Here is a 22722-nt window from a genome sequence, read left to right on the forward strand (position 1 = left end):
TGCCGACGCGCATGGCTACGGCGACGCGCGCGCATACCAGAAACCGGAGACTTTAGTTTTTTTGGCCTAAAGGAAACTTCGTCGTGTGCCCGGCAGAAGGGCATAAGTGTGCATATGCCCTTATGCAATGTAGCGTAATGACCAACATGTTCCCAGCAAAAGGTCATATGCAGAAAACTGCCTCAATTTTAATGAAATTATAACATTTTCGTCAGAAATTAATACAAGTTGTTCCTAAACTTATGATTCAAACGTGTGACAAATTTCAAATTCGTACGATTTATATTACGTGTGGGAGAACATTGGATACAACATGCACGCGAGGGAACAATGGAACCTTTCAATGCAATTTTCTTGAAAATGATTTTTGCGTCAGAACGCTCATATGCCCTTCTGCCGGGCACCCGACGACTTGTTCTTTACATTATTTCACCAAAGCACACGGTGGTTCGGCGCTCTGTAGTACCGCCCTCTCTTGACACAAATCACTTATGTCTCTCCTCAAAGTCCCACTTGAAGGAGAAATGTCCACGACGCACGGCTGAGAAACGATGTCGTCAAAGTCAAACTCGGTACAATTTCCCTCACTAATGTCCGCTTCTTTCTGCTCGAATTCCTGGGTGTTTTGCCTCTTAACTTTCGCATAGAAGGGCGATTTTTGACTCACTGATTCCTCCGGTCGTTCGGCATTTTCATCTGGGGAACTCTCCTGATATTCCACAACTTTGACGGCATCATCGAGATTGGTCAGAATTTGGCGGTCGTGGTCCGAATTTGAGTTAGAGGCGGGAGGCGAGTTTTTCTCACCGTGGACAGGATCGGTTTCCTCTCCGTCACTGTCAGCAACCGAGTCATAATCGTTCTCAAATACTCCCTCCTCACCAGCGACTCCTGTATTCTCGTTTGCGACATGTCCAGCCAAATCTTCGATATCTACTGTGCTCCGACTCTCGTTTTCAGCGCGAGTCGTTGCGTCATCTTCCCCGGTAGAACCGTTGGACATCAAGCTGTCTGTGTCGCTAGCTTCCTGTTCTTGATCAGTGTCGATCTCCGCATAGTCACCTTCGCTTACTGAAATAGCTGCAGACAGCCGTTCTAAGGGAACGGTTAGTTTCGGGTACTTTTGTGGCACTTTGGTTTTAATGAGTTGGTCAGTTTCTTTGGGTGGGTCTGTTTTAGTTTCGGATGTGGAAATGGTCGTTTGGTTGGTTGGGGTTGCATCGCTGGTTAAGAATGGAGGAATGCGAGTGATGAGGGAGTTAGGGTTACGGTAAGGGTCTGGGGTACAGGGAGTTCGTAGAACACCATCCCTGGGTGTTGCCGGGAGTGGTCGATGTAGACTGTTCGATCTCGCTAGAGCTCCAACAGCGGGCTCTCCCAGTGACTTCATGCTCCCAATTCGACGGAACGGTCTCTCGTCTGCAAATACAACATTAGGAGCTCTGTAACCACTGTCAGTAGGGCGAGCAGGGAGCGGTCGTTTCAGACTACCTCCCCGTGCATGGATGCGTTTAGAGTCCGGTGCCGGTGGGGAGGAGCGTGCAACGTCCGTTACAGCGTACGCGGGAACTAGTGACTCAGCCTCGGCACTGCTGCCTTCAAACTCGTGTGGTATGGCCATGGGAGTATGAGGCTGGGCGGAGCTTGACGGCACGGGTGGGGGAGGACTAGAACCGAAACTAAACTTGCGATTGCGAGAAGTCAGTTCACAGTCAGGAGTGATAGTTTCAGAGACTTCAATACCGTCAAATCCAGAGTCCTGATTCTCGCTACGGGAAATAGTCAAGTTTAGTCTCCCGACGTCCGTGGCCTCGTAGTAATTGTGTTCTAACGTATAGTACTCGGGCTGACTGTCAGGGTCTAAGTCTAACTCAAAGGTATCTACCGAACCACAGCCAGCAGGGTTCTTGAAACCTTTCAAGGTTCCAACACTGATGGCTGGTGAACCATTAACAATGCCATCTCCGTTAGCAACGAGGTCCAAGGGGACGCAGTCAGATGGAGGTCCCCCAGCACCATCTTTGGATTTAGCGGCGTCAGTGACTCGACGATTTGAAGCCCTCTGCCGGTTAAGAAAGACAGTCAGTAGAACGATGACAGTAGTGAGGAGAATCCCCACCACTGAAGCGCAGATTACGAATGGCGTAAAGAGCCCATTCCATCCATCATCTTGATTTGTTGATGCGTCTTGCTGATCAAGGAGAATGGGATAAGTGGGTGTAAGAGAAGAATCAATGGAACTGTGGGTGCCTGTTGGTACCATTCCAAGCGTGCTCTTGGAAGGAGTACTGTCTGTAGATCCTGGGGTACTGGTTCGAGTCCCATCTCCGGTAGGTTCGATGTGCAATGTCATGCTATCATTGCCTTTAAATCCAGACATGTGTTTGACGGCGCATTCTATGACGCTGCCATTGTGTGGCGCATTGACCGGTCCGATGGTCAACTCATCCCCGACTGTTGCCGCGTCCACACCGTTGATGCGCCAGCTGTATGATAGCGGTGTCAGGTCGTCATTTGCCACACACCTGTAGGTCAAAGTGTCTCCTAATTGCGGTTGAGCAACGGCTGTGTGAATGAGCACTGAGATGTACCGACGAAGAGGGTTCAGAAAACAGGTGCGACTTTGTTCTAAACACATGAATCGTACGTCGTAGTCGGCTTCAGTCAAAACGCGCGTAACCACGTTTCTTACTACAGGCGATCGCGTCGTGTTCCCCCTCAAAATCATCCCTCCGTACATCCACCATAAATGGCCGCTATAGTCGGGGTTGCGAGATTCACACACTAAATCTACCGTGTCTCCAACCATTGGCATACGGGACTTTGAGTCCACGTAACACCGAGGGTCGAATGGGGCAACTGTCAGTTCAGCGGCATGGGAAAATTTTCTCACGGTCAGGGTGGTGGACGAAGCGAATATTTGACACTTGTACGTGCCCACGTCGGAACTGGAGAAATTCCGTATTTGTAGGTTGAATTCTGCGAGAGCTGGATCACCAGTTATCGAGTACCGTTCTAGCTTGTCACTGTCCAGGGTGGATCGTTTAATATGCCGATTGTGACTGATGTATTGTCCCAAGGCGTTGTTCCACCAAGCCACGGTGGCTGTCTTTTGGTAGTTTTCCACGGAGCAGAGCAAGGTGGCCGTCTCACCGAGCTGAACGGCGGTATCCTCTGGCTCACTACGAAACGCATACTGGGCCTGGGTAAGTATGGGGAGACATCCACTCAGTGTTGTTAGCACTGAGAAGATGAAATATCCATAGTAAAACGATGTCATGGTGGTAAATGGTCTGCTCTCTCCTGCAGCAATGACTGTACTGACACTGACAAACGCTAATGTAACCTGCCTCGTACTTTATATATTGTACAGGTCCAGGTATGACTATCACATGGTTCGTTCCTAGATACACGATCCATGTACAAGATAAGCTTTGGTGAACACGTGGAATTCAACTCAGAAATATAAGAAGTACGATATCCATTCGTGGCAATATCGGTATGTGGTTCTCACGCAAAGGCAGGCTTAGGAATGACAGGCCGCTGGTCTCTTTTCTACATTTATGTCACGGTGGCGGCTAGGATCGTTTCTCACGGGCAATTGGTTTTCCCCACAGTGTTATTTCACAAGGTAATTCCATAAACACCAGCCGGAAGAGAGACACTGTTGCTAAAGTTCACAGTGTACTAAGACTAAGAGCGGGAAGAAGTCACCGTTATCCGGCCCAGTGTATCACATGGCGTGGTGATCACTTCCTATGCTATCCACTGTAGTTGGTTTTATTTTATCATGTCTGGTCTATCCCATAAATAGAACTTGAACCCCCATCCAACATGTACAACATTTTGTACCACAGCATTTACATGTACATGTACGTTATGTACAGCGCGTTAGCACTCTCCTTGGCGATAAGGAATTTTTAGTTTGTTGTCACAGTTAGTGAGTCAACCGGCGCCGGTTCACGGTTGATACGGCGGGAAAGCCCAACCAAAGATGCTCGAAGTACCGTGAATTAATAATTGGGCAGAGCTAAAAATATACAATCCAGACCACATATGCATTAGTAGATGCAGCAACTTTTGTCTTGACATCTTAATTAACTGCAAAGTCAATGTTTCTACTAAACGCGTGTAGAAATCCACAAGGCATCCTCGACAGCAGTACCACAAAATTCTCAATCGTATACACACGAATCTCGAAGTCTATGGTCCATGCATGTGGTTGAATTACAGTTTTCGTACAAACTGAAGTCTATAACTTACTATATTCACAAGTAGGGACCTGTGCAGTCGTGCATGAGTTCTTTTTGTGAAGTGTCTGATCTCTCGCCCTTCTGGAGGAAAACCTATCGGCAGATGTGCTCCACACCTTGGCCAATCTGCTTGGTGTACATGTATGTCCGACCATGGTCCGACTATAAACATCCCTCGTACCGTAAACTCGACATCCTCACTTCGCACGCTCACTTTTCACACTGGAAAACCTCTGGGCCGAACTGGTCGTAATTTCGATGCCATCTGTCGCATATTCCGTGCTCTGTGTTCAAGGACGACATAACCGGCCCGGTGGGGGTTGAGAAATTGGACACTTCCACCGAAAATCGGTTGCAACATAACAAGGGCCGTAACCACAGATGATATCGCGAGACAATCAAGAGACTGCAGTGGTACGCAGACTGGCAAAGCTTGGCTCATTAGCCGCTAGCTGGTGCGCATCATTACTTCCAGTGGATTTGCCTTGGCATGCGCGCATCACAAGGGCGTACAAGCTTTCTAGTGTTGGTGACTATTTCATGTCTAGTCTAAAGTGCGCTTATAGCTTGCACTGATATGCCAAAGTATATGAATTCTACTCTTGTCATTCAATGCAATGATAATTTATTCATTTGAAATAAATGGAAGCACGTTTAGATTCCTCTCAAATATTTTTAGTGATAAATTAATCACTACAAATATGCAGGTGAAACATAATTATGACCAAAAAAATAGGATGATGAATTGTATTGTAGTTTAGTGGGTTCTCGTGTTTCGTTTTTAAAAAGGAAGTCCAAAACAATGTGAATGAAATTAAAAGTCATATACAACATTTGCTTATGCTGTATTATTTTTTTTTAGAAATGAATGGATTTCAACGGGGGTTAGTATTTTATAGCAATAACGGTGCACTGACCGGTTTTAAAGTTTTCAAGTAGTGTTCATGGATGCTGGAAAAACCAAGAAAAAATGCTGTTCTTGTAGTCTGGTTCCCCTGATCGACCCAACTTCAGACGATTTTTTATAGACGTCGGGGAATTATCAGGTCACAGATCGGACTAGCTGGCTTCCACCCATTTCAAGGGGTAACCGAAAAAGTATTTGAAAAAAAAGTCAGCTTTTTTCCAACGATTGTCGGCCGACCATTCTTGGAAATTGATACCAAAAGTCCACTTTTTTTTAAAATGACACAAAATCGGGTGCAATGAGGATGCCTGAGGCTATATTATTCACTTAAAGTCAAGTAAGGTATTTCATAATAATTTGGTAGTTTTGATTTTTGCCTTTAAGTTTAATCAAGGGCGGATCCAGAAGACAATTGTTTGGGGGGCCCAAAACAATTTTGGTCTCCCTAAAAAGTGGGTCAAAAAAATTACGGCGTGGGGTTTGGGGCCCGCTTAAGGGCCCCGAATTTTTTTTGGATTCTAGATGCTCTGTGGTGCGATCTGAGGCAATTTCTGACCACTTTAACCAATGTTTTTTTGAGGAAAAGATGGTGGTGTACTCATTGCCTGCCTTTATTGCGATAAATAAAAAAAAAAAAAACATAAAAAAAAAAAAAATTGGTTTCGTTTTTGGGGGGCCATGACCCCCTTTGGCCCCCCCCCCCCTGGATCCGCCCTTGCCTTTAATTCCTGATCCAGAGTGATCAAAAAAGAATCAGCAAAACTGATTTGTATCAAAATCCAAATATTGCGACGTAGAACAGTCGTCTATCAGAACCCAATTCGAGGGGGGGGGGGGGCGGTCCACCCATTTCGGCTCCCAAATCAGCATTCCTTCAAGATGCTGTCATGAGTGGGCTAAGGTGAGTAATACAAATGACACGAGGTTTGTGTTTACCGTGTCACGAGGTCTTAGCGGTTTTTCTTGTATGTCATCGCGGAGATGATGGGGCTTTTTACGGCGCGTTTATAAGTGTTTTTAACAACGTACACATATGCTGGTACATAGTGTAAGCGTAGAACTTTGGCGCAATTGTACATGACGTGTTCTGACATCACTGTACATGTACTTTCGGTTTCCATTACTGCAGGCAAATCACTTGGACACCATAACTGTGGGGCTCAATGACTGAAAAGAAAAAAGCGGTGAATTTAGTGCGTTTTATCCTGCTAATCAAACAAACAAGAATGGTACGATGTTGGAGGTCTCATACATTAAGGGAATCAAGGTACCACTGTACCAGGCACAAAAAGTACATGTAATGCTTTTGGTAAACAAGTTTAAAACACATTACAGAAGACGCCCACGTAAACCACAACAAAATTAGATCAGAAGAGTTGAGACTATCGGGCACATTTGCCATTGCCCAGACAGGGTACACCCATTATGATTGCTGATCAATTTCAATGTTTTAAATGCGTGTAACTCCATGACAAACATTGCATGTGTACTGCAACAATATTTCTATGTATGCCCTATCATATGTAACGTAGTATAATCGTATTGTTAAAGGCCATGAACATTGAAATCGTTCAGTTTTTTTTTCTTCCCATGATGGTCTTTTTGCCTCGACCATTCCTTCCTCCATGCCTCGACTAGCGAGCAACATGGACTTGTCCTTGACCACGTGTCCATGGTAGTCACCTGTTAATACAATGATCGGCACATCAGCCGAGTACCAGATGGAAACCATACAACGGGTTACTCCACTCAACAGCGGTACCCATTTTTTTTTTTAAAGTGACGTCGCAAAAAAGGCAGCCAATGTGTCAACACCATCTCTTGCAAAACAAATATGGTAACTTAAAGTGGTCAGAAATTGCCTCAGATCGCACCACAGATTATCTAAAATCCAAAAAGATTTCAAGGCCGTAAATTTTTGCATCAACTTTTTTGGGGGGAACAAAATTTGTCCCCCCCCAAAAAAACCAATGGTGTAGTGGATCCGCCATTGAGTGCACTCTACTACTTTGAGGCTGTACACACAGGATTCTGCTTGCTCGTGATACTACGTTCATTAGTAGACTAGCCATTACGGCAAGAGCAAAACCATTTTTCAATTTTTTTTAAATGTTCTTAGCTAATTATAAGTCCGTCAAATGTCGAATATCTTCAACTCAACAGGCGTGCAGAATTAACCATGGTATTAAAAAAGTCAAAAGTCGAAACTGAAGTCACATTTTATCGACTTCGGTTGGGCAGAAATTAGCATGAAATTTATCAAAATGACGGAAAAGTGGAAAGCATGAAATTTGGCGGGAAAGTACAACCGCATAGACAGTAATAGATATCCGGCCACATCACTCAAGGCAACCGGCGCGGAAATCAGTAACTTCCAAACAATTGCGCTCGTTATCAGGGTGAGACATCCCCACTCGCTATCGCCATACAATTATTCCTGGACAAGAGAGTAGAGAGAGGAAAGAAATGATTTCCATCGCAGAGGTGTGACAATATTACTGTGATGTACTGTGATGTTTCGTTTTATAATAATCAACGGAATTATATTGCTGATTCATTTGCAGTAGGCCTACTTCCCATAATGAATTATGACGACAAACCTCTCTATTAGGAATTTTTAAGGCTGTTGGCTGATAAGCACGCGCGCACTAATTAAAAACAGCGTTTTCTGCTCCAGATGAAAATACCCATGTAAAGTTTATTTTTAAAAATGTACAGTTTTTGCAAGCTTCCGAAGGATGGTCCGTTATGGATTTGGACTTCTTTGGACGGAGACTATTCACTTTATTGCAAGCTCAAGCCGTCTAAAGTTCACAATAACAATCAAAAACGAAAATCGAGACAATGTCTGGACATGTAATCATGGAAAGTACCCTGTAATTCGTACAGACGAGCTAAGATAAGAACTGCTGAATAAGAACTGCGGTTAATAAATCGAAATGCTATTGTCTGGCTAGACATTTCCGTTGTCCGGAGACTTGCCCGATGAGATTACCGAGCGTGCGGAGGGACAAGACGCCCCGGCAAAGGCGCGTTATCGTCCCCGGCGACCTAGAATCATAAACCCGCTGACATCAATCGCGCGCCTTGGGGTCAAAATGCTCCTTAATAAATTGACCACAGCAGAATGCGGTCACTTCATTTATAGCTGACCGCATTTTGCTCTTTATAGGTGGGAGACCCAAATGGTCAGCACAAGGGGACTTATTTATAATCAGACCGGATGTGTCGGAAGTAAACACATCGAAGATAAAACTTTAAAAGCATCTATTGTTAATAAATTTGTGAATCTGCACCCAAGTCTGATTACAAAACAAACATAACAATAAGAGAACAATTATAATTTGTGGGATTGAATCGGCAATGTCCATTGTCTATAGGGTATTTTTGTTCACACGTATAAAAAAATTAGGCCGCAAATTACGTAACTCTTATTATGTGCATTGAATTTCGTGAGTTCTGGATTTGAGTCCCGCTCGGGATTCAATTTAATTGATGCGTTTGCAACAGCACCGGTAACACAATGTTTAATGAAATTGTGCAATTGCATTAGCCAGATACTGTGTTAAAGTGTTAAAATAGGGTCTAAAATTACTTTTGAGATTTTTTTTTGGTAAAAGAAAATGTGCGCATGCTATTCAGTGGCGTATGGGGGGGGGGGGGGGGCAGAGGGGGGGGGGACTCTGCCCCCCCCCCGCGGATTTTTTTTCATCACATTTTTTGTTCAGGAATTATTGAAATAAATGGTTAGAGAGTTCTGACATCATCCAAAAAAAAAACCCGCTCAAAAAACATTACAATGCGCCGTGAAATGGGTATATAATATGCAGTATGCATAATAATTGTCAGTTTTGAAGAGCGCCCCTGTTTAGAACACAACACCCCCCCCCCCTTGACATCAAAAGCTGGATACGGCACGCTGCTGATGCTATTCCAAAGAACACGAAAAATTAGAATGCTCGAGAAACATTTGAGAAGAAAATCCGTATTCGTACCAAACTTTCTGAAATCCATTGAAATGGAATGAATGTTCTCATTCTGTGTGATTGAATAAACTTGTTTGGACGGGAAAACTTCAAATATTGACGATAACCGTGTGTAAATGGCGAAGTACACTCGAAATTCGTCAAATATGTATAATTTTTTTTTCATTCAAAAAAGTAGAGCACCGTGAGTTTAAACTGTCACAGACAATTCTCCTCCATTTCAAATTTGATCCAAAAATGGTGTACAACCGAAAGGTATACATACAATTACAATGAAAGTAAACTGATACGGACAATGTGCGTGACAATTAAACACAAATGGATGTTCCAACATTTGCATACAATAACCAAAGTACATAAATGAAGTTTCCCACGGTAGCTAAGTGAAGGCAAATATATTTATTTAAAAGCAACTAAGCGAAGCTAATGAAGGTGGAAGAGGAAATAATGAGCTAAAACAATGCTACCGTCTGCACATGACTCGCTTTCCCACGCCAATCAAGCAGTAAACAAAACATGAGAAAGAACGAAGTCACGCCTGTTATTGTGACATACCAGGAAAAAGCACGCCAATTCTTACGCAAAGTTTGCTTTCCAAAGACGTCCTTTTCCTGTTTCGATTCAGAGTTGACAGGCACTTGTGTGGGAACGGGATATCACATGCTTCGGGGTTTTTTGAACTTACGCCATAAATGGTTTGTTTTTGTTTGGACAGGCTACCTGCAATACTTGGCACGATATGCATAAGGCACGCATGTGATCATGTCATCATTGCTATTAATAAAAATGACATGACTTTCAGTAAAAGGTAACGAGGACTACATGCCATTCGTTATTAAGGGCTTATAGGCCTAACTATGATCATTGCATCTTAGCTCATTTGTTGCATAAAGACTGAAGTTGGGTGCGGGGGTCCGCTCATAAGTTCGACGCCTCATAGGTCCGACGCCTCGCGTCGGACTTGTGAGGCATAACAAAAATGCGCCTCATAGATCCGACGCCGCATAAGTCCGACGCCTCATGCTCCGACACCTCACAACTTAAGTCCGAAACAGCGTTTGTCCATTGTAAGACTTATGAGGCGTCGGACTTATGACGCGTCGCACCTATGAGGCGGAATTTATGCGTCATAAGTCCGACGCCTCTTAAGTCAGAAATTTCGGACTTATGAGGCGTTGGACCTATGAGGCGTCGGACTTCTGATACGGCCCCGAAATTTTAGCTCAGTTGCTGCTACATGTATACATTTTTTAGAAAACAAAGATAACATAATTATACACATTTCTTTGGGTGTTGTAACTGGATTCCGTTGCTATAACGCAAGTAAAAACGTATGCATGCCCGGGCACACTTGTTTAAAACCACGCCACTGTCAATGGTGCACTTTCAACGACTGCTTTCTGTCGACTAAAACCTTCTTTTTTTTAGAAAGTCACTTGTTCATGACAAAAACAAAATCCGGTCAAACAAATTGACATGACCACTTTGAAACTGAGGGCTATTTCTGTACGAACTGACGCACGACCTGCATTCTCTGCAATCATCTCCTGCCTACATGTATTGCTGGCCAGGCTGAGGCTAGGGTATCATCCACAGGCCTCATCAACTCAAGTGAAGCGCTCTGACTAAATGGCATCGGTAAATCACCCCAGTATCATGACACCTGCTAGTAGACAGTGCATGGAGGGGCTTAATTGAAGGGGAGCCAGGGGAACAGACTGGCGCGGGATCAAGAAGGCAACATTGAGGGACTGTGTTGTCAGAAACATAGATTATGCATACAAATTGAAGCTTCTCATGAAGCTGAAGGGTCCTTCATAACTTAACTTGACTAATTATCAAATGATCTGCATTTGTGATTCGAGTCTGTCATTTTTTTTTAATTGCTGATATGGGTCCACAAGATTTTTCTCCTTGATACTGCTGTGAAACTCAGGCAAACATTGAACCTTTTTTAGAGGAGGAGGACAACTTTCTCCGTCTTTCTTTGGAATGTACGTAAAAATGTACACCCAGCCGATTGAATATTGGAAATTAATCCACAAACACCAAAAACTCCACAACTAAGCCTCTTCTCTTCAAGTTTGACAAGTTGATGAGATGCCTGTATAGAAAGCAACGATTTACACGTATTACACTTTTAAATTGTAACAATGTGATCTTAGTGCCTTCAATAATGTCACCAGGGCGTAATATAGGCCTCTTTTAAATTGGCATGTACGTATTTCAGGTGGTCACAGAAATCCGATATCACACAATAGGATGAATTAGAACTGCCCTTTTTACAAGTGTAAATTCCCGTTCACCATAGCTAAAAATGCAAACCATGCACTCAAATAAAATTCATTGTGTGCCCCTTATCAACATGTGAAAACAGCACATTTTGTATAAAGTCCTATCAAGCAGTTTGTATTTCAGCATGACAGGTGCATCAAGTATTTCCTTTCACAGGGTATTTGTGCATCATTCATCTGTCTGCGTTTCATCTTTGCTCTCACGTGTCTCATGACATCCATAGCTAGTATTGCAGTCCCATCGGACTCATCATCACAGACAGTGTGCATCAACATTATATATTCAGGGAAAATAGCCGATGGCTCGCTAGCGGCCACATGGGTCCAATATGTACTACTTGACTATAGGAGAAAATGTATTCAGTAATTCATGTAGTAAATGTGCAGCATTTTCACGACCATAAAAATACATCAACACGAATGTTGCATCAACCCTTCATCCCACTGGCCATGAATATTGCATACATACTTAAAACATCGGTGTTAAATTCAACACAACTAGCAGTTTCCATCTCACCGGTGTAACACTTTGACGCCGTTGGTCCGTAACTGGTGTTACATTAACACCACGTTTTTTTCGCAATGCAAACTCACTCAAATAATATTTAGCTAACACTTGCAAGACTGCATAATATATATGCTTCAGTAATCCATGGCACAATATTGTTCAGGCAAGTTGTCTGCACATGCAAGCAGGAGGTTGCGGGTTCGAACCCTGTCCGGGCAAGATTTGCCAGTTTCTCTCACAAGCGCTACAGACCGAAAGGAAAGGGGCTAAAGTCTCCAGTATAAAGTGGTGTATTTGGTTTGAATTTGCTGAATTCAATTCTTGTTTGTACCATATGGTTATGTGTAATAGGAATAGCAATATGAGGCATGGGTTACATTATCTACACAAGCAGCCAGCATATGCAGGTAAGATTGTCAATTTAAACAAAAGTCTGAAGATTGGATGACAGGTCTACACACGCATTCTTTCTATCTATAATGATGTCTTTCTCTCAGATCCAAGAAAGTCTTATTTCAGATGTCTGTAAAAAATGTCAAGCCTGCATATGGTATCTATATACAGAATTTCCAGTGTTCATGAAAAAATATATTTGTGGGGATGTAATGTGTCCAATTCCTAACTATATGTGAAAATTTTTAAATTTTTAATACGACTGATAATTAACATGCAGTCTTCAACACCCTAATGCACCACAAGCAGAGGCAGAGGGGTGACGCTCTTTTTAAGGGCATGCAATATATTCTTTAAAGCATTTCTTGAAAATGCACCTTTGTGTCCCATTTAACCTTATTTCAATTTTTATTTTGCAAATTTCAAGGGTGTTCTGGTGCCTTTTTGGTTGTTATGCTAATGTTAATTTCCATATTCAAGAGCCAAAGTGTGATGTCATTTCAGGCAGAAACCTCAATGTTACAGTTACTTTCGTAAATTGTTTTGTTCTTTGGTAAGCCACTGAGCCAACCAGTTTCTCACTAATGTTTTCAATGAGCAAATTTTTGGGTTGCCAAATTGAACAGAAAACCCCTAAATTGAACAGTGTCTTCCTGAAATATCACAGCAGCAGCGCCCTCAGTTGTCCGGAAAAGCATGGAAATTGTTAAATGTTTAAAGAAGAGCACTTTTCAATAAAATTAACCAAAATGGGATGTCAAATAGTTTTCATACATTTAAGAGGAGTAGAGTGTTGTACAAAACAAGTTCCTACGAAAGATTTATTTCATGCCCCCTTTAATTTCAGAGCAACATCTGCATGTAAATCATGTGTATAGATAAACACGATAACAGTGTGCGATAGCTAGGATTGATCAAAAGGAGTGAAGGTGGTGGGGCAGTGGGCCGGCCTGGGACCCAACTCAAATTGTGACCATTTTTAGCTGCTAATATTTAATCGCAGTACTTGTCAGAACAAAGTAACATTTTATTTTTCACGTTTGAGTAGGAGTTGTGATACAACTTCTTTAAAAAAGGTAGATAGGATCATTTGCATTTACCTAAAAAGTAAATACCTACCAAATTATCAAAAGCTTACTTCGGAAACACACCGTGAAATTATTCTGTCTGGCTCGCTGTCATTTAGAAGCAATCAAGAAATGTAGGTGATTTCCAACGATCAGTCAATTAAATGATTTTTGGAATAAAGAGTTAAAATGGCAAAATCGTATTTCGTGATCAAAAGATCGGTTTGTCCGGAAAGTGTATACATGTAGTGTCCAATGAAACTTCAGCAGGTTAGGTTTCAACATTCTTCTTTGGATTTTGAGTGGTGTTATTAGTGGAAACGAACAGCAAATGAAGAAATGATCCTATATGCCTTTATGTGACTTTTGGCTAGACTATCTCATTGCAAGCATGCAAGAACTCCAGCGAGAAAAGTTCAATTTCAGATGGACAAAAACACCGCTCCATCCAAGCTGGCTATGGGCCTGGATGACTGAGTAATGATTGGACAACAGTCCAGAGATACCGGTGACGACAGATCATCAGACATTGTTTATAATTACTCATAGCTATATGCTCATGAAATACGATGCTTTTAACGAAATTACCAGTAATCTCATCTGACTGAACAATATGCCCAGCTCGCATCATTGCCCACCACCTTAAGGAACATAAAGTCAGGCAATACGAGCGGCTTGATTGGTTAATGCAACCGCGAAGACAGCCAGACAGAGTAATGGCCGTGTGAGGCAGCAATGGTCCAAATATGACATGAAATCCTGAAATATGACGCTGTGTTATAACGAGCCTGTCTGTGATCTGAAGATAAACATGCAGCCTGCTGATAACATAAACAGACATTTTACAACTTGGGAATGAAATCCAGCACCTGCTGGCGACAGTCGGATCAATCTCAGTGACAGGAACAGAATAAACTTCCATCTTGAAGTATATTTGTTTATATGTTTTATTTATATTTCATTCCTATCTGTTGACACCAGTGAAATTGAAAAATTGCCCACAGCGTAACTCAACACTTCAAGAAAGTAGTGCCATATAGGTAGTGCAGAGAAGAGGTTGAATATAGGTTGAGTTTTAGAGATAGGAAGAAGATTCAGGGATCACATTCTCAGGTGGAGGGGAAACCCACAGAATCAGGTACTAAAAGGTTACTCTGTATGTGTGATGTATTGGTTGGGATTCGAACCTGGGACGCACAGATGGATGATTAGGAAAGTATCAATGTGCAAACCCGACACAGATGCTGTCCATTCTGAAACCAAAAGAAAGTTGAAAGAAATGATATGGAACACTCTTTTCAATGCAAATCTGCAGTGGAAAAAGTAACGTGTTTACTGATATTACACCACAATATATTTGGAGTAAAGAGAGCCTTTTACCAGGTAGTCAAAATAACACTGTCTTTATTCAAATTCTTCCCCAATACAATAACTGTACTTAAGTGGATTATTCCTCAAACAAGACACAAGCACTCAACATTAAACTAGTAACTATAAACGAGAAATTGCATCCAATGCACACACAAAATGGAATCCTAACTAACTTTTTTTGAATAGGCCTACTGTGTTTATTGCCTGAATTTCATAAGATGCAATTCACATGCAAAACCCAGCAAAACCCATTGTACGTCATTTTTACAGGTTCTGGTCCAGTCCATCATAAGTCCTCACAAGTCAATTCAGTGAACCGTGACAATGACATTCTTTTGTAGCTGTTCATACCTTGTGACTGGACTTTTGAAAGGACATTTGATTTACATTATGTTACTTGTGGACTCATAAATTAACACTCTATTCATCACGTTTTCATTTTTGTTCTCGGTACCAACACTAGAGGCAGAAACATCACATCCTGTGTAAGAACATTTTAAAGTTTCAGAAAGTGAACAAGTTGCAATCAGGGAAACAAACAGCAAACACTTAACACATCATGAAAACAAGAAGATGGCTAATGCTTCATGAAGGAAAATCCAGGAATATACAATAAAATTGATAGTTAATCATGTTAAAAACCAATCTATTGAAATGTCGGGCATTAACATTTAAAAAAAAAAAACATTTAAGCAACAATTATTTAACTACTTCTGATTAAGAACAAGCATTTAAGGTAGAATAGATCACCACTAATTGACTTTCATGGAAGGTGAAGACGGTCCTGGATTAAAACAAGTCCATCACATGACTCCCCTGTTCATCATGATTGAAACATGAGTGTGGAAAATGCCAATGTGTGAATAATTTTACTAACATTTCCGAGACTGAAGATATTAAAGATATGGTACATCATTTGCAGCTATCCAAAAGGTATCTGGTTATGTAACTATTGTTGAAAAGCATAATTGGTTTAAAGATAGTAATGGGACTAAACTCCTTGTGAATTTATTCTTCCTAAAGACGCATCGTTGGAAACTTCCGTTTGCAGTTCGTTTTTTTGTTCAGCTAATCTCGCACAAGTGTTGATACGGCGCACGCGCGCGCACAGTTGCTATAATTCGTCGGTTCAGTGCGCGACATCGCGTAGCTGCAATTGGCTCCGTGAGAACGTGTTTAAGATGCTGAATTCAGGCCCAATTCAAAACATGACTCAGCAACTTTTGATTTGAAATCGAGATCCTAGAATATTGGTTTCTCGGAATAGACAGCATTCACTGAGCTGAAACTTCATCAGGTTAGTTGTTCAGCCCCCTTCTTTAGATTTTGAGCACTTTTGTTGCTTTAAACAAACATAATGCACAAATTACAAATGATGGACGCTACCTTTAAGTTGAGTGTTTTTAACCACAGATGAGGGCTCAATTTCATGGAGCAATAATCAGTCATGAGCTGTGTGATTCCAGTGTCGTCTGGTGATCTGTTTTTTGTTCAGCAATTTTATTTTGTTCTCGGCAAACTTTCATGCTTAGTAGTTCCACAAAATTGGCCTAAGTTTCAAAAAGTCGATTCAAATCAATTCAATATTCAAGGAAGCAGGTCCTGATAGTTTTACCTACAGTCACTGTACCCTCATGTTGGGAAGACTCTACTCCTCCTCCTCGACACCCTTCAACTTGTTTCTCTCAATCTTGTCTAGGACTTCTGCATAGATGTTCTTCATCTGCAAAGTAAATCAGGATTCATTCTAAGGGATTCCTTAAACAGAATCACAAAATACTCTTGTATCTTTAGGACAAAGAGTTAGAGACAGCACTGAGCAAAATGTCTTCAAATCAACTATTTATTTATAAGAAGGATTTGCGTCCGGGTGATGTAAATCAATATTAGGTTTTGCCCTTCACCGACGTATAAACACTGTATACTCAGTGTGTTACCTCCCGAGTGAAAGTTGGAAAAAATCACTCGGGTGGGACTCAAACCTATGACCTTCTGCTTTCTAGTGCAGACATCTTACCACTCGACCACCAAGCTTACCGGGATCGGCTGGCTGGTTCGAATCTGATGTACATGTATGTAGCAGCGGGTACTGCAATTAAACTATTATTCATAAATACCTTAGACAGTTTACGCATTCCTATTGGTCGAGAGCCCGTCACGTGGCCGGTCTTAAACGGATGATAAAGACATGGCTAGCTGGTCTTAAACACTTTTCCAGTGTCACAATAAAATGTGGACTCCTAAAAATCCAGTGCCTCTTATCGTTTCATTGGTTGAACGTTCACAATCCTCACGTAGGCATGCGCAACACTACCAGGGAGTCAGAATTTTATAATTCTAAATTCAATACGCAACGCGCCAGGTGCGTTCTGCGCGACATCGCGCAGAACATGCTACGCGTGCGTCAATCTCCATAAAAGGGTTGTTTACATCTTACTCGCCAGCTGAACACTCCATTATTTTGCAAGAGGGATGTTTCAAAAAGCATAAAGTGAATTTGTTGAACAAAATCGGGATGTTTTGAACGAATTATATGATTTTTTCTAAACGAAAAGGTATTTATGAATGGGAATAAATATGTGCTCCGTCGGTATTTATCACTCTGTTTAAGACCACTTAGAGTCTGGGTGCTGACAATTACCCTCGCCTCCGGCTCGGGTAATTATCAGCACCCAGACTCTAAGTGGTCTTAAACAGAGTAATAAAAACCTCCGAAGCACACATTTATTCCCTTAATAAGAAGGACTTTGCGTCGGGGTGATGTAAATCAATATTAGGTTTTGCCCTTTACAACTATTTATTGTTTATTTGTTCAAATTGTTGGTAAGTGCTGTGGTCTACTCATGACGGTGATTGTTTAACACAAGACACCAAGTGAGGTACCACAGTTTTCCTTCTATACTTATTTGCAACATGAGCAAACCTCATACCCCTCCCCCCCCCCCAAATATTGGCTCTAGAACCGCGGCTGCTTGTTGGTGGCAACACATTACACAGTAGGTAGCATAACAATAGGTCAAACAAGAACATCATGCTTTCATGGATGTTCACAAGCATATAGAGAGTGTGCTCAAAAAGAGTGCAACATTCAGAAAACAAATACATATGTAATTGAAAAGTCTGCTTGATGTTTTTTTTTCCTTCAAATGAAATTGTATATTAAAGCCTGACTATTTCTCAATCCACTCCTTTTTTTCCCCATTCCATTTGGGTCCCTAGATCCAGAAATACAATCAATTAAGTGAAAGGGTGTAAATTGTACTTGGGCCACTCTCACCTGGACATGCTGAATCTGGGTTAAGCAATGGGCATTGAAGTCGGTGACATCGCAGGTGAGAGTGGCCCAAGTAAAATTTAAAACGGTTTACTTCATATACACTACTGCGTTGCATAAAATTAACTCATTGTGCACTTCACTGCATAATTTACCTTATATACACTGCGTTGCAAATAAATTACCTCATGTACACTGCGTTGCAAATAAATCACCTCATATACACTGCGTTGGAAATAAATTATCCCATATGCGCTGCGTTGCACATAAAGTACATTCAACATCACAGAAGTCAACAATTGTTAAATGACTTCCTCAGTCAGGTTACCTTACACAGTACAGTGTAAAAAAATGCCCTTGTATCAACACAAGGGCCAAATTATTGTAAGAATAACAAACTTATGAAGAATGTGTCTTAATTAGTTTACCTTGTCTTCATAGTTGGACTTGAGGCTCGTGAGGTGATTCATGAATCTCATACCCAGACCACACCATTTCTCTGCATCAGTCATCTGACCACCACTAATGACAGCATAACAAGTGGTCATCGATTAAAAGGGGGATTAATTCACATATTTGATATTTTGTGCATTTTCCTGAAAAAAATACCTCTGCTTGTCACCAAACGCCCTAATTTATCTCAAGTCTGAATGTGAAAAAAAAAACGACACTGACGCACATCGAGCTAATAACGAATAAAAGCTAATAAAACCAACTAGAAGTTTATTCTCTAATACGTAAGTGATGCCCTCCTAGGCTGTAAACAAAACTTACGTATTGATTTCAAAGCCAGACTGAGCTCCCAACCAAAACGGTATAAACATTCTTTTTAACAAGTATTGTTTAACATATCGTTTTCAAACTACATGTACACGCAATTTAGTATTTTGATGAGGAGTACTGTTTCAATTCACAGATGTGGTTTAGAAATTACATGCCAGGCATTCAGTTTTATTATCAGAAAAATAATAGTAACAAATACTGATCGTTTGCTTCAAAAATGTTAAGTATGTAGTAATAAGCCCTTAATCTATTTTTTTTTCAGTAAAACCTTTCATTTTAATAAGCAAGTTTACATATCTCGGTTCTGCATAAATATTTTAATCAAATGAACCACAAATGGAAAGTGACTAGATACATAATGTAATAATCATTGTAAAGTTGAACAAAATAATTTGACTGTAGCAGGATTAAAAGTACATGTAAACTGAATAATTTTGTTAACAAATTGATTTCCCAAGCGGTTAAAAGTGATATCAACAAATGCTCAGTACAGTTCACTTCAATTGATTGTCTGATTGGTTCCATTTCATAGTGGTTTGTCTTAAAAGTAATAACGATGACTGCTTCATGCCAGCCAGCTGGGTCTTCCATTGACAAGAAACCAGGCATGTCCAAGGCTATCTGGCCACAAACGCTGAAATTCAAGATTCCTCTCTTTCTCTCTCTCTCTCACGCAGCCACACATGATTTTGTCATCATCTCCCAGGGATCTGCCGGTGAGGAATCGTGGGTAATGTTGAATCGTGGGATTGCTAACGCGTCAAAGGCCTTTGTAAATACTGTAGTGTGGATAATTTTAATCTGAGGATCATGTACAAAGACTTATTTTGTGGTCCAATGGGAAGTGGAGTGATCTTCAGTTTCACATAATATTCATCTAATGTTAGGATACTGCAGGTTGGGAGTTTCAGTGAGTTCCATATAACATTTTTTCAACACTTAACATCAGTAACAATTGGGCGGATCCGGGGGAGGGGGCCAAAGGGTGCCATGCCCCCATCCCCCCCCCCTCCCAAAAAAACGAACCCAATTTATTTATTATTTTTAATTGACATCGCAATAAAGGCAGGCACTGCGTACACCACCATCATTTCCTCAAAACAAATTCATCAAAGTGGTCAGAAATTGCCTCACTGAGCTCGCACCACAGAGCTTCTAGAATCCAATTTTTTTTTCGGAGCCCTTAACCGGGCCCGAACCCCACGCCATCATTTTTTGGACCCACTTCTTGGTGGACCAAATTTGTTTAAAAATAAAATAAAATTGTGTTCTGGATCCGCCCTTGATCAGTAACATGACTGTTATTTAGAAACGACAAACAAACATAACAAGTTACATGTACGACCCAATTTTCGTAACAGTAACAATCCTTCTATTATTGAAGCAAATTCTACACGTACAGAATTTCAGGAGTAAAATTTTATTCTTGAATTCGGGAATGTAGGATGGGACTTTGCGTAGCATTTGGTAAACGTTTAGCAAATCTATTGTACACTGTTTAAGCATTTAAATGTTTAGCCACTATACAAAGGCTGCCGCCTGCTCCAGTATACATGTAGGTGCACAACAAACAAAGGACATCATCAATTTACAAAAAAGATTGTTCATAATGGACTTTCCTTTATATTCGGAAATAAAATGGATGTAAGGCATCCTTTATTTTTTATGAAATGCATGTTTAGAGCGGATCAGAGTAAACATCACTTTTTACAATGTGGTAAACTTCACATCCTTATTTTTACCATTCCAGTGCAAAACAGGATGCTCAATCCATTCTGATAAAGTTTTTGAAATGCCTCTAAAAATTTTAGCACTGAAAAACATTGTACCCATAGAACCTTGGATAAAGGTCATCAAACCTCATATCCAACCCAGTAATTTAATGTCCAGCCACGTGAGTCTTTCCTTAGCTGCAATCCAGACCCTATCAGACGCCACACTAATTCCTGGTATGTCAGCTCAGTAAGATCAAGGCCATCATGTCATACCAGACTCAATTCTCAAGATGTTTTTGCCCCAGCTTCTGCAACTGTCGAGGGGATTACCCATCCAGGGACTGTTGGTCAGACCTCAAAATTCATGAGTTTGTATATATGTACTCTGAATCCCTAGACTTGAAAGATATCTTGATTTTATATGCAAACAAATACTTGAACTTGACAAGGGCGGATCCAGAACACAATTTTTGGGGGGGCCCAAAAAAATTTTGGTCCCCCCCCCCCAAAAAAAAGTGGGTCTAAAAAATTACGGCGTGGGGTTCGGGGCCCGTCAGGGCCCCGAAAAAATTTTGGATTCTAGATGCTCTGTGGTGCGATCTGAGGCAATTTCTGACCACTTTAACCATTTTTTTTGAGGAAAAGATGGTGTTGTACTCATTGCCTGCCTTTATTGCGATGTCACATTAAAAAAAAAAAAAAAATTGGTTTCGTTTTGGGGGGGGCCATGGCCCCCTTTGGCCCCCCCCTGGATCCGCCCTTGGAACTTGAATAAAAAACCAAGTCACATAGACGATATAATTACTAAGAAATAAGTGATGTGTTCAAGCTAAATGAGTCGTTTGTCGGGAACTTTCATTTGGAGATTCAGGCCAAAATAGAGCCACTTCATCACATCACTTCATCACATCTCTTGGTGTTCCGACTTCCATAATTTTTGTACTAAAGATGGTACCAGCATGCAGTTTTCACAGCAGTAATGCTGAGATTGTACTCTTTTCAAATCTTAAAAAAAAATTGACCAGGGTCAACAAACGACTCATTTAGCTTGATCGCATCACCTATTAAGAATTATTTCCATACTTTCTCTGTTATCTTTCAGAGGGTACTGTATTTATGAATTCAAGGCTTTGATTGATTCAGCAAAAAAAAAAAAAATTGTGAAAGAATTTCCAAAGTCAGAACAAAATGTTCTCCAATCACAAACAATTCTTTCCATTTGTGAAATTCCCTTTCACCCATACCAACAAAGACAAAAAATCAACTAAAAACACCTCAACAATTATGGAATAAAATTTGCATATGAAAACAAAACTATTAAAAGCTGTAAATTGTTTGGAAATCGACAATTGTTTTCAAAAGGGAGATTCTCATTAATTTCACTGCACACTGATGATCCCTCTAATGATCAAGGGCACATTAAATACGTTATAAAATGCAAAAGGCTTAAGAGATAAAGTGCATGAGTTATCCGAAGAATTTTCGAAGATCCTGATATGAAGCAGATTCTCCTTTTACGACAAATTTCCCAGGAGAAAGTGAACTGATGAGTCAGCATTTTACAGCTCATGGTGTCATCATTCACAAGTGCAGCAAGAATGAAGCTGGGTCGAAGCCCAGATGGTCGTCAGATTCATGATGCAATCCTTGACAAATGTCAAGAAACTGGACAATTATACGCTTGCTCAACCAATGACTTTTCCTGGTTCTGTTTATGGTCTACAAGGCAGTCGCCCAAAATCTTGAAGGCTGTAATTCACTTGCATGTACTTGCTCCAACCAACGAGGAATTTCTTCTAGTCTATATCCTAGCCCTACGCTTGTCTTTATCTGGAGTAATATCTCCCAAAAGGAAAGGTTTCATCACATACTACTAGATACAATTCTAAACATGTGGCTGCTTCTTCATCCCCAACTTCATATTCTCTATTTCAAAATTTGTTTAAGACATACCAAACGTTTGTGGGGTGCTGTGGTCCAATGGTTACGGTGTTCGGCTCGTGTGCCGTGGTGCATGGGTTCAAATCCTGACCGTGGGAACATGGTGCTTGTGCTCTTGAGCAAGGCACTTTACCATTATTGCTTCGTCCTTCGGATGGGACGTAAAGCCATAGGTCCTGTGTGTTGTGTAATGCATGTTAAAGAACCCAGTAACACTTATCGCTAAGAGA

At 41.1% G+C, this 22722-nt stretch overlaps 2 protein-coding genes across 2 annotated transcripts in view; both read right to left on the reverse strand.

Moving 5' to 3' along the window:
- Window positions 1–416: 416 nt before the first annotated feature.
- LOC119722929 lies at window positions 417–4685 on the reverse strand. Its single transcript, XM_038193334.1, has one exon. It carries the CDS (start codon window positions 3278–3280, stop codon window positions 425–427), a length of 2856 nt encoding a protein of 951 aa, XP_038049262.1. The 5' UTR covers window positions 3281–4685; the 3' UTR covers window positions 417–424.
- An 11387-nt stretch (window positions 4686–16072) lies between these two features.
- LOC119722930 (testis-expressed protein 11-like) overlaps window positions 16073–22722 on the reverse strand; it is a 51802-nt gene continuing 45152 nt past the window's right edge. Inside the window, exons 31-32 of the mRNA XM_038193335.1 lie at window positions 18482–18575; window positions 16073–16502 (exon numbers count right to left, since the gene is read on the reverse strand). Of these exons, the coding sequence (XP_038049263.1) occupies window positions 16428–16502; window positions 18482–18575 (169 nt within the window). The 3' untranslated portion in view covers window positions 16073–16427. The remainder of the gene's footprint in view (window positions 16503–18481; window positions 18576–22722) is intronic.

This window comes from Patiria miniata, unplaced genomic scaffold (assembly GCF_015706575.1).
Source record: "Patiria miniata isolate m_02_andy unplaced genomic scaffold, ASM1570657v1 HiC_scaffold_16, whole genome shotgun sequence".
Taxonomy (NCBI): domain Eukaryota; kingdom Metazoa; phylum Echinodermata; class Asteroidea; order Valvatida; family Asterinidae; genus Patiria; species Patiria miniata.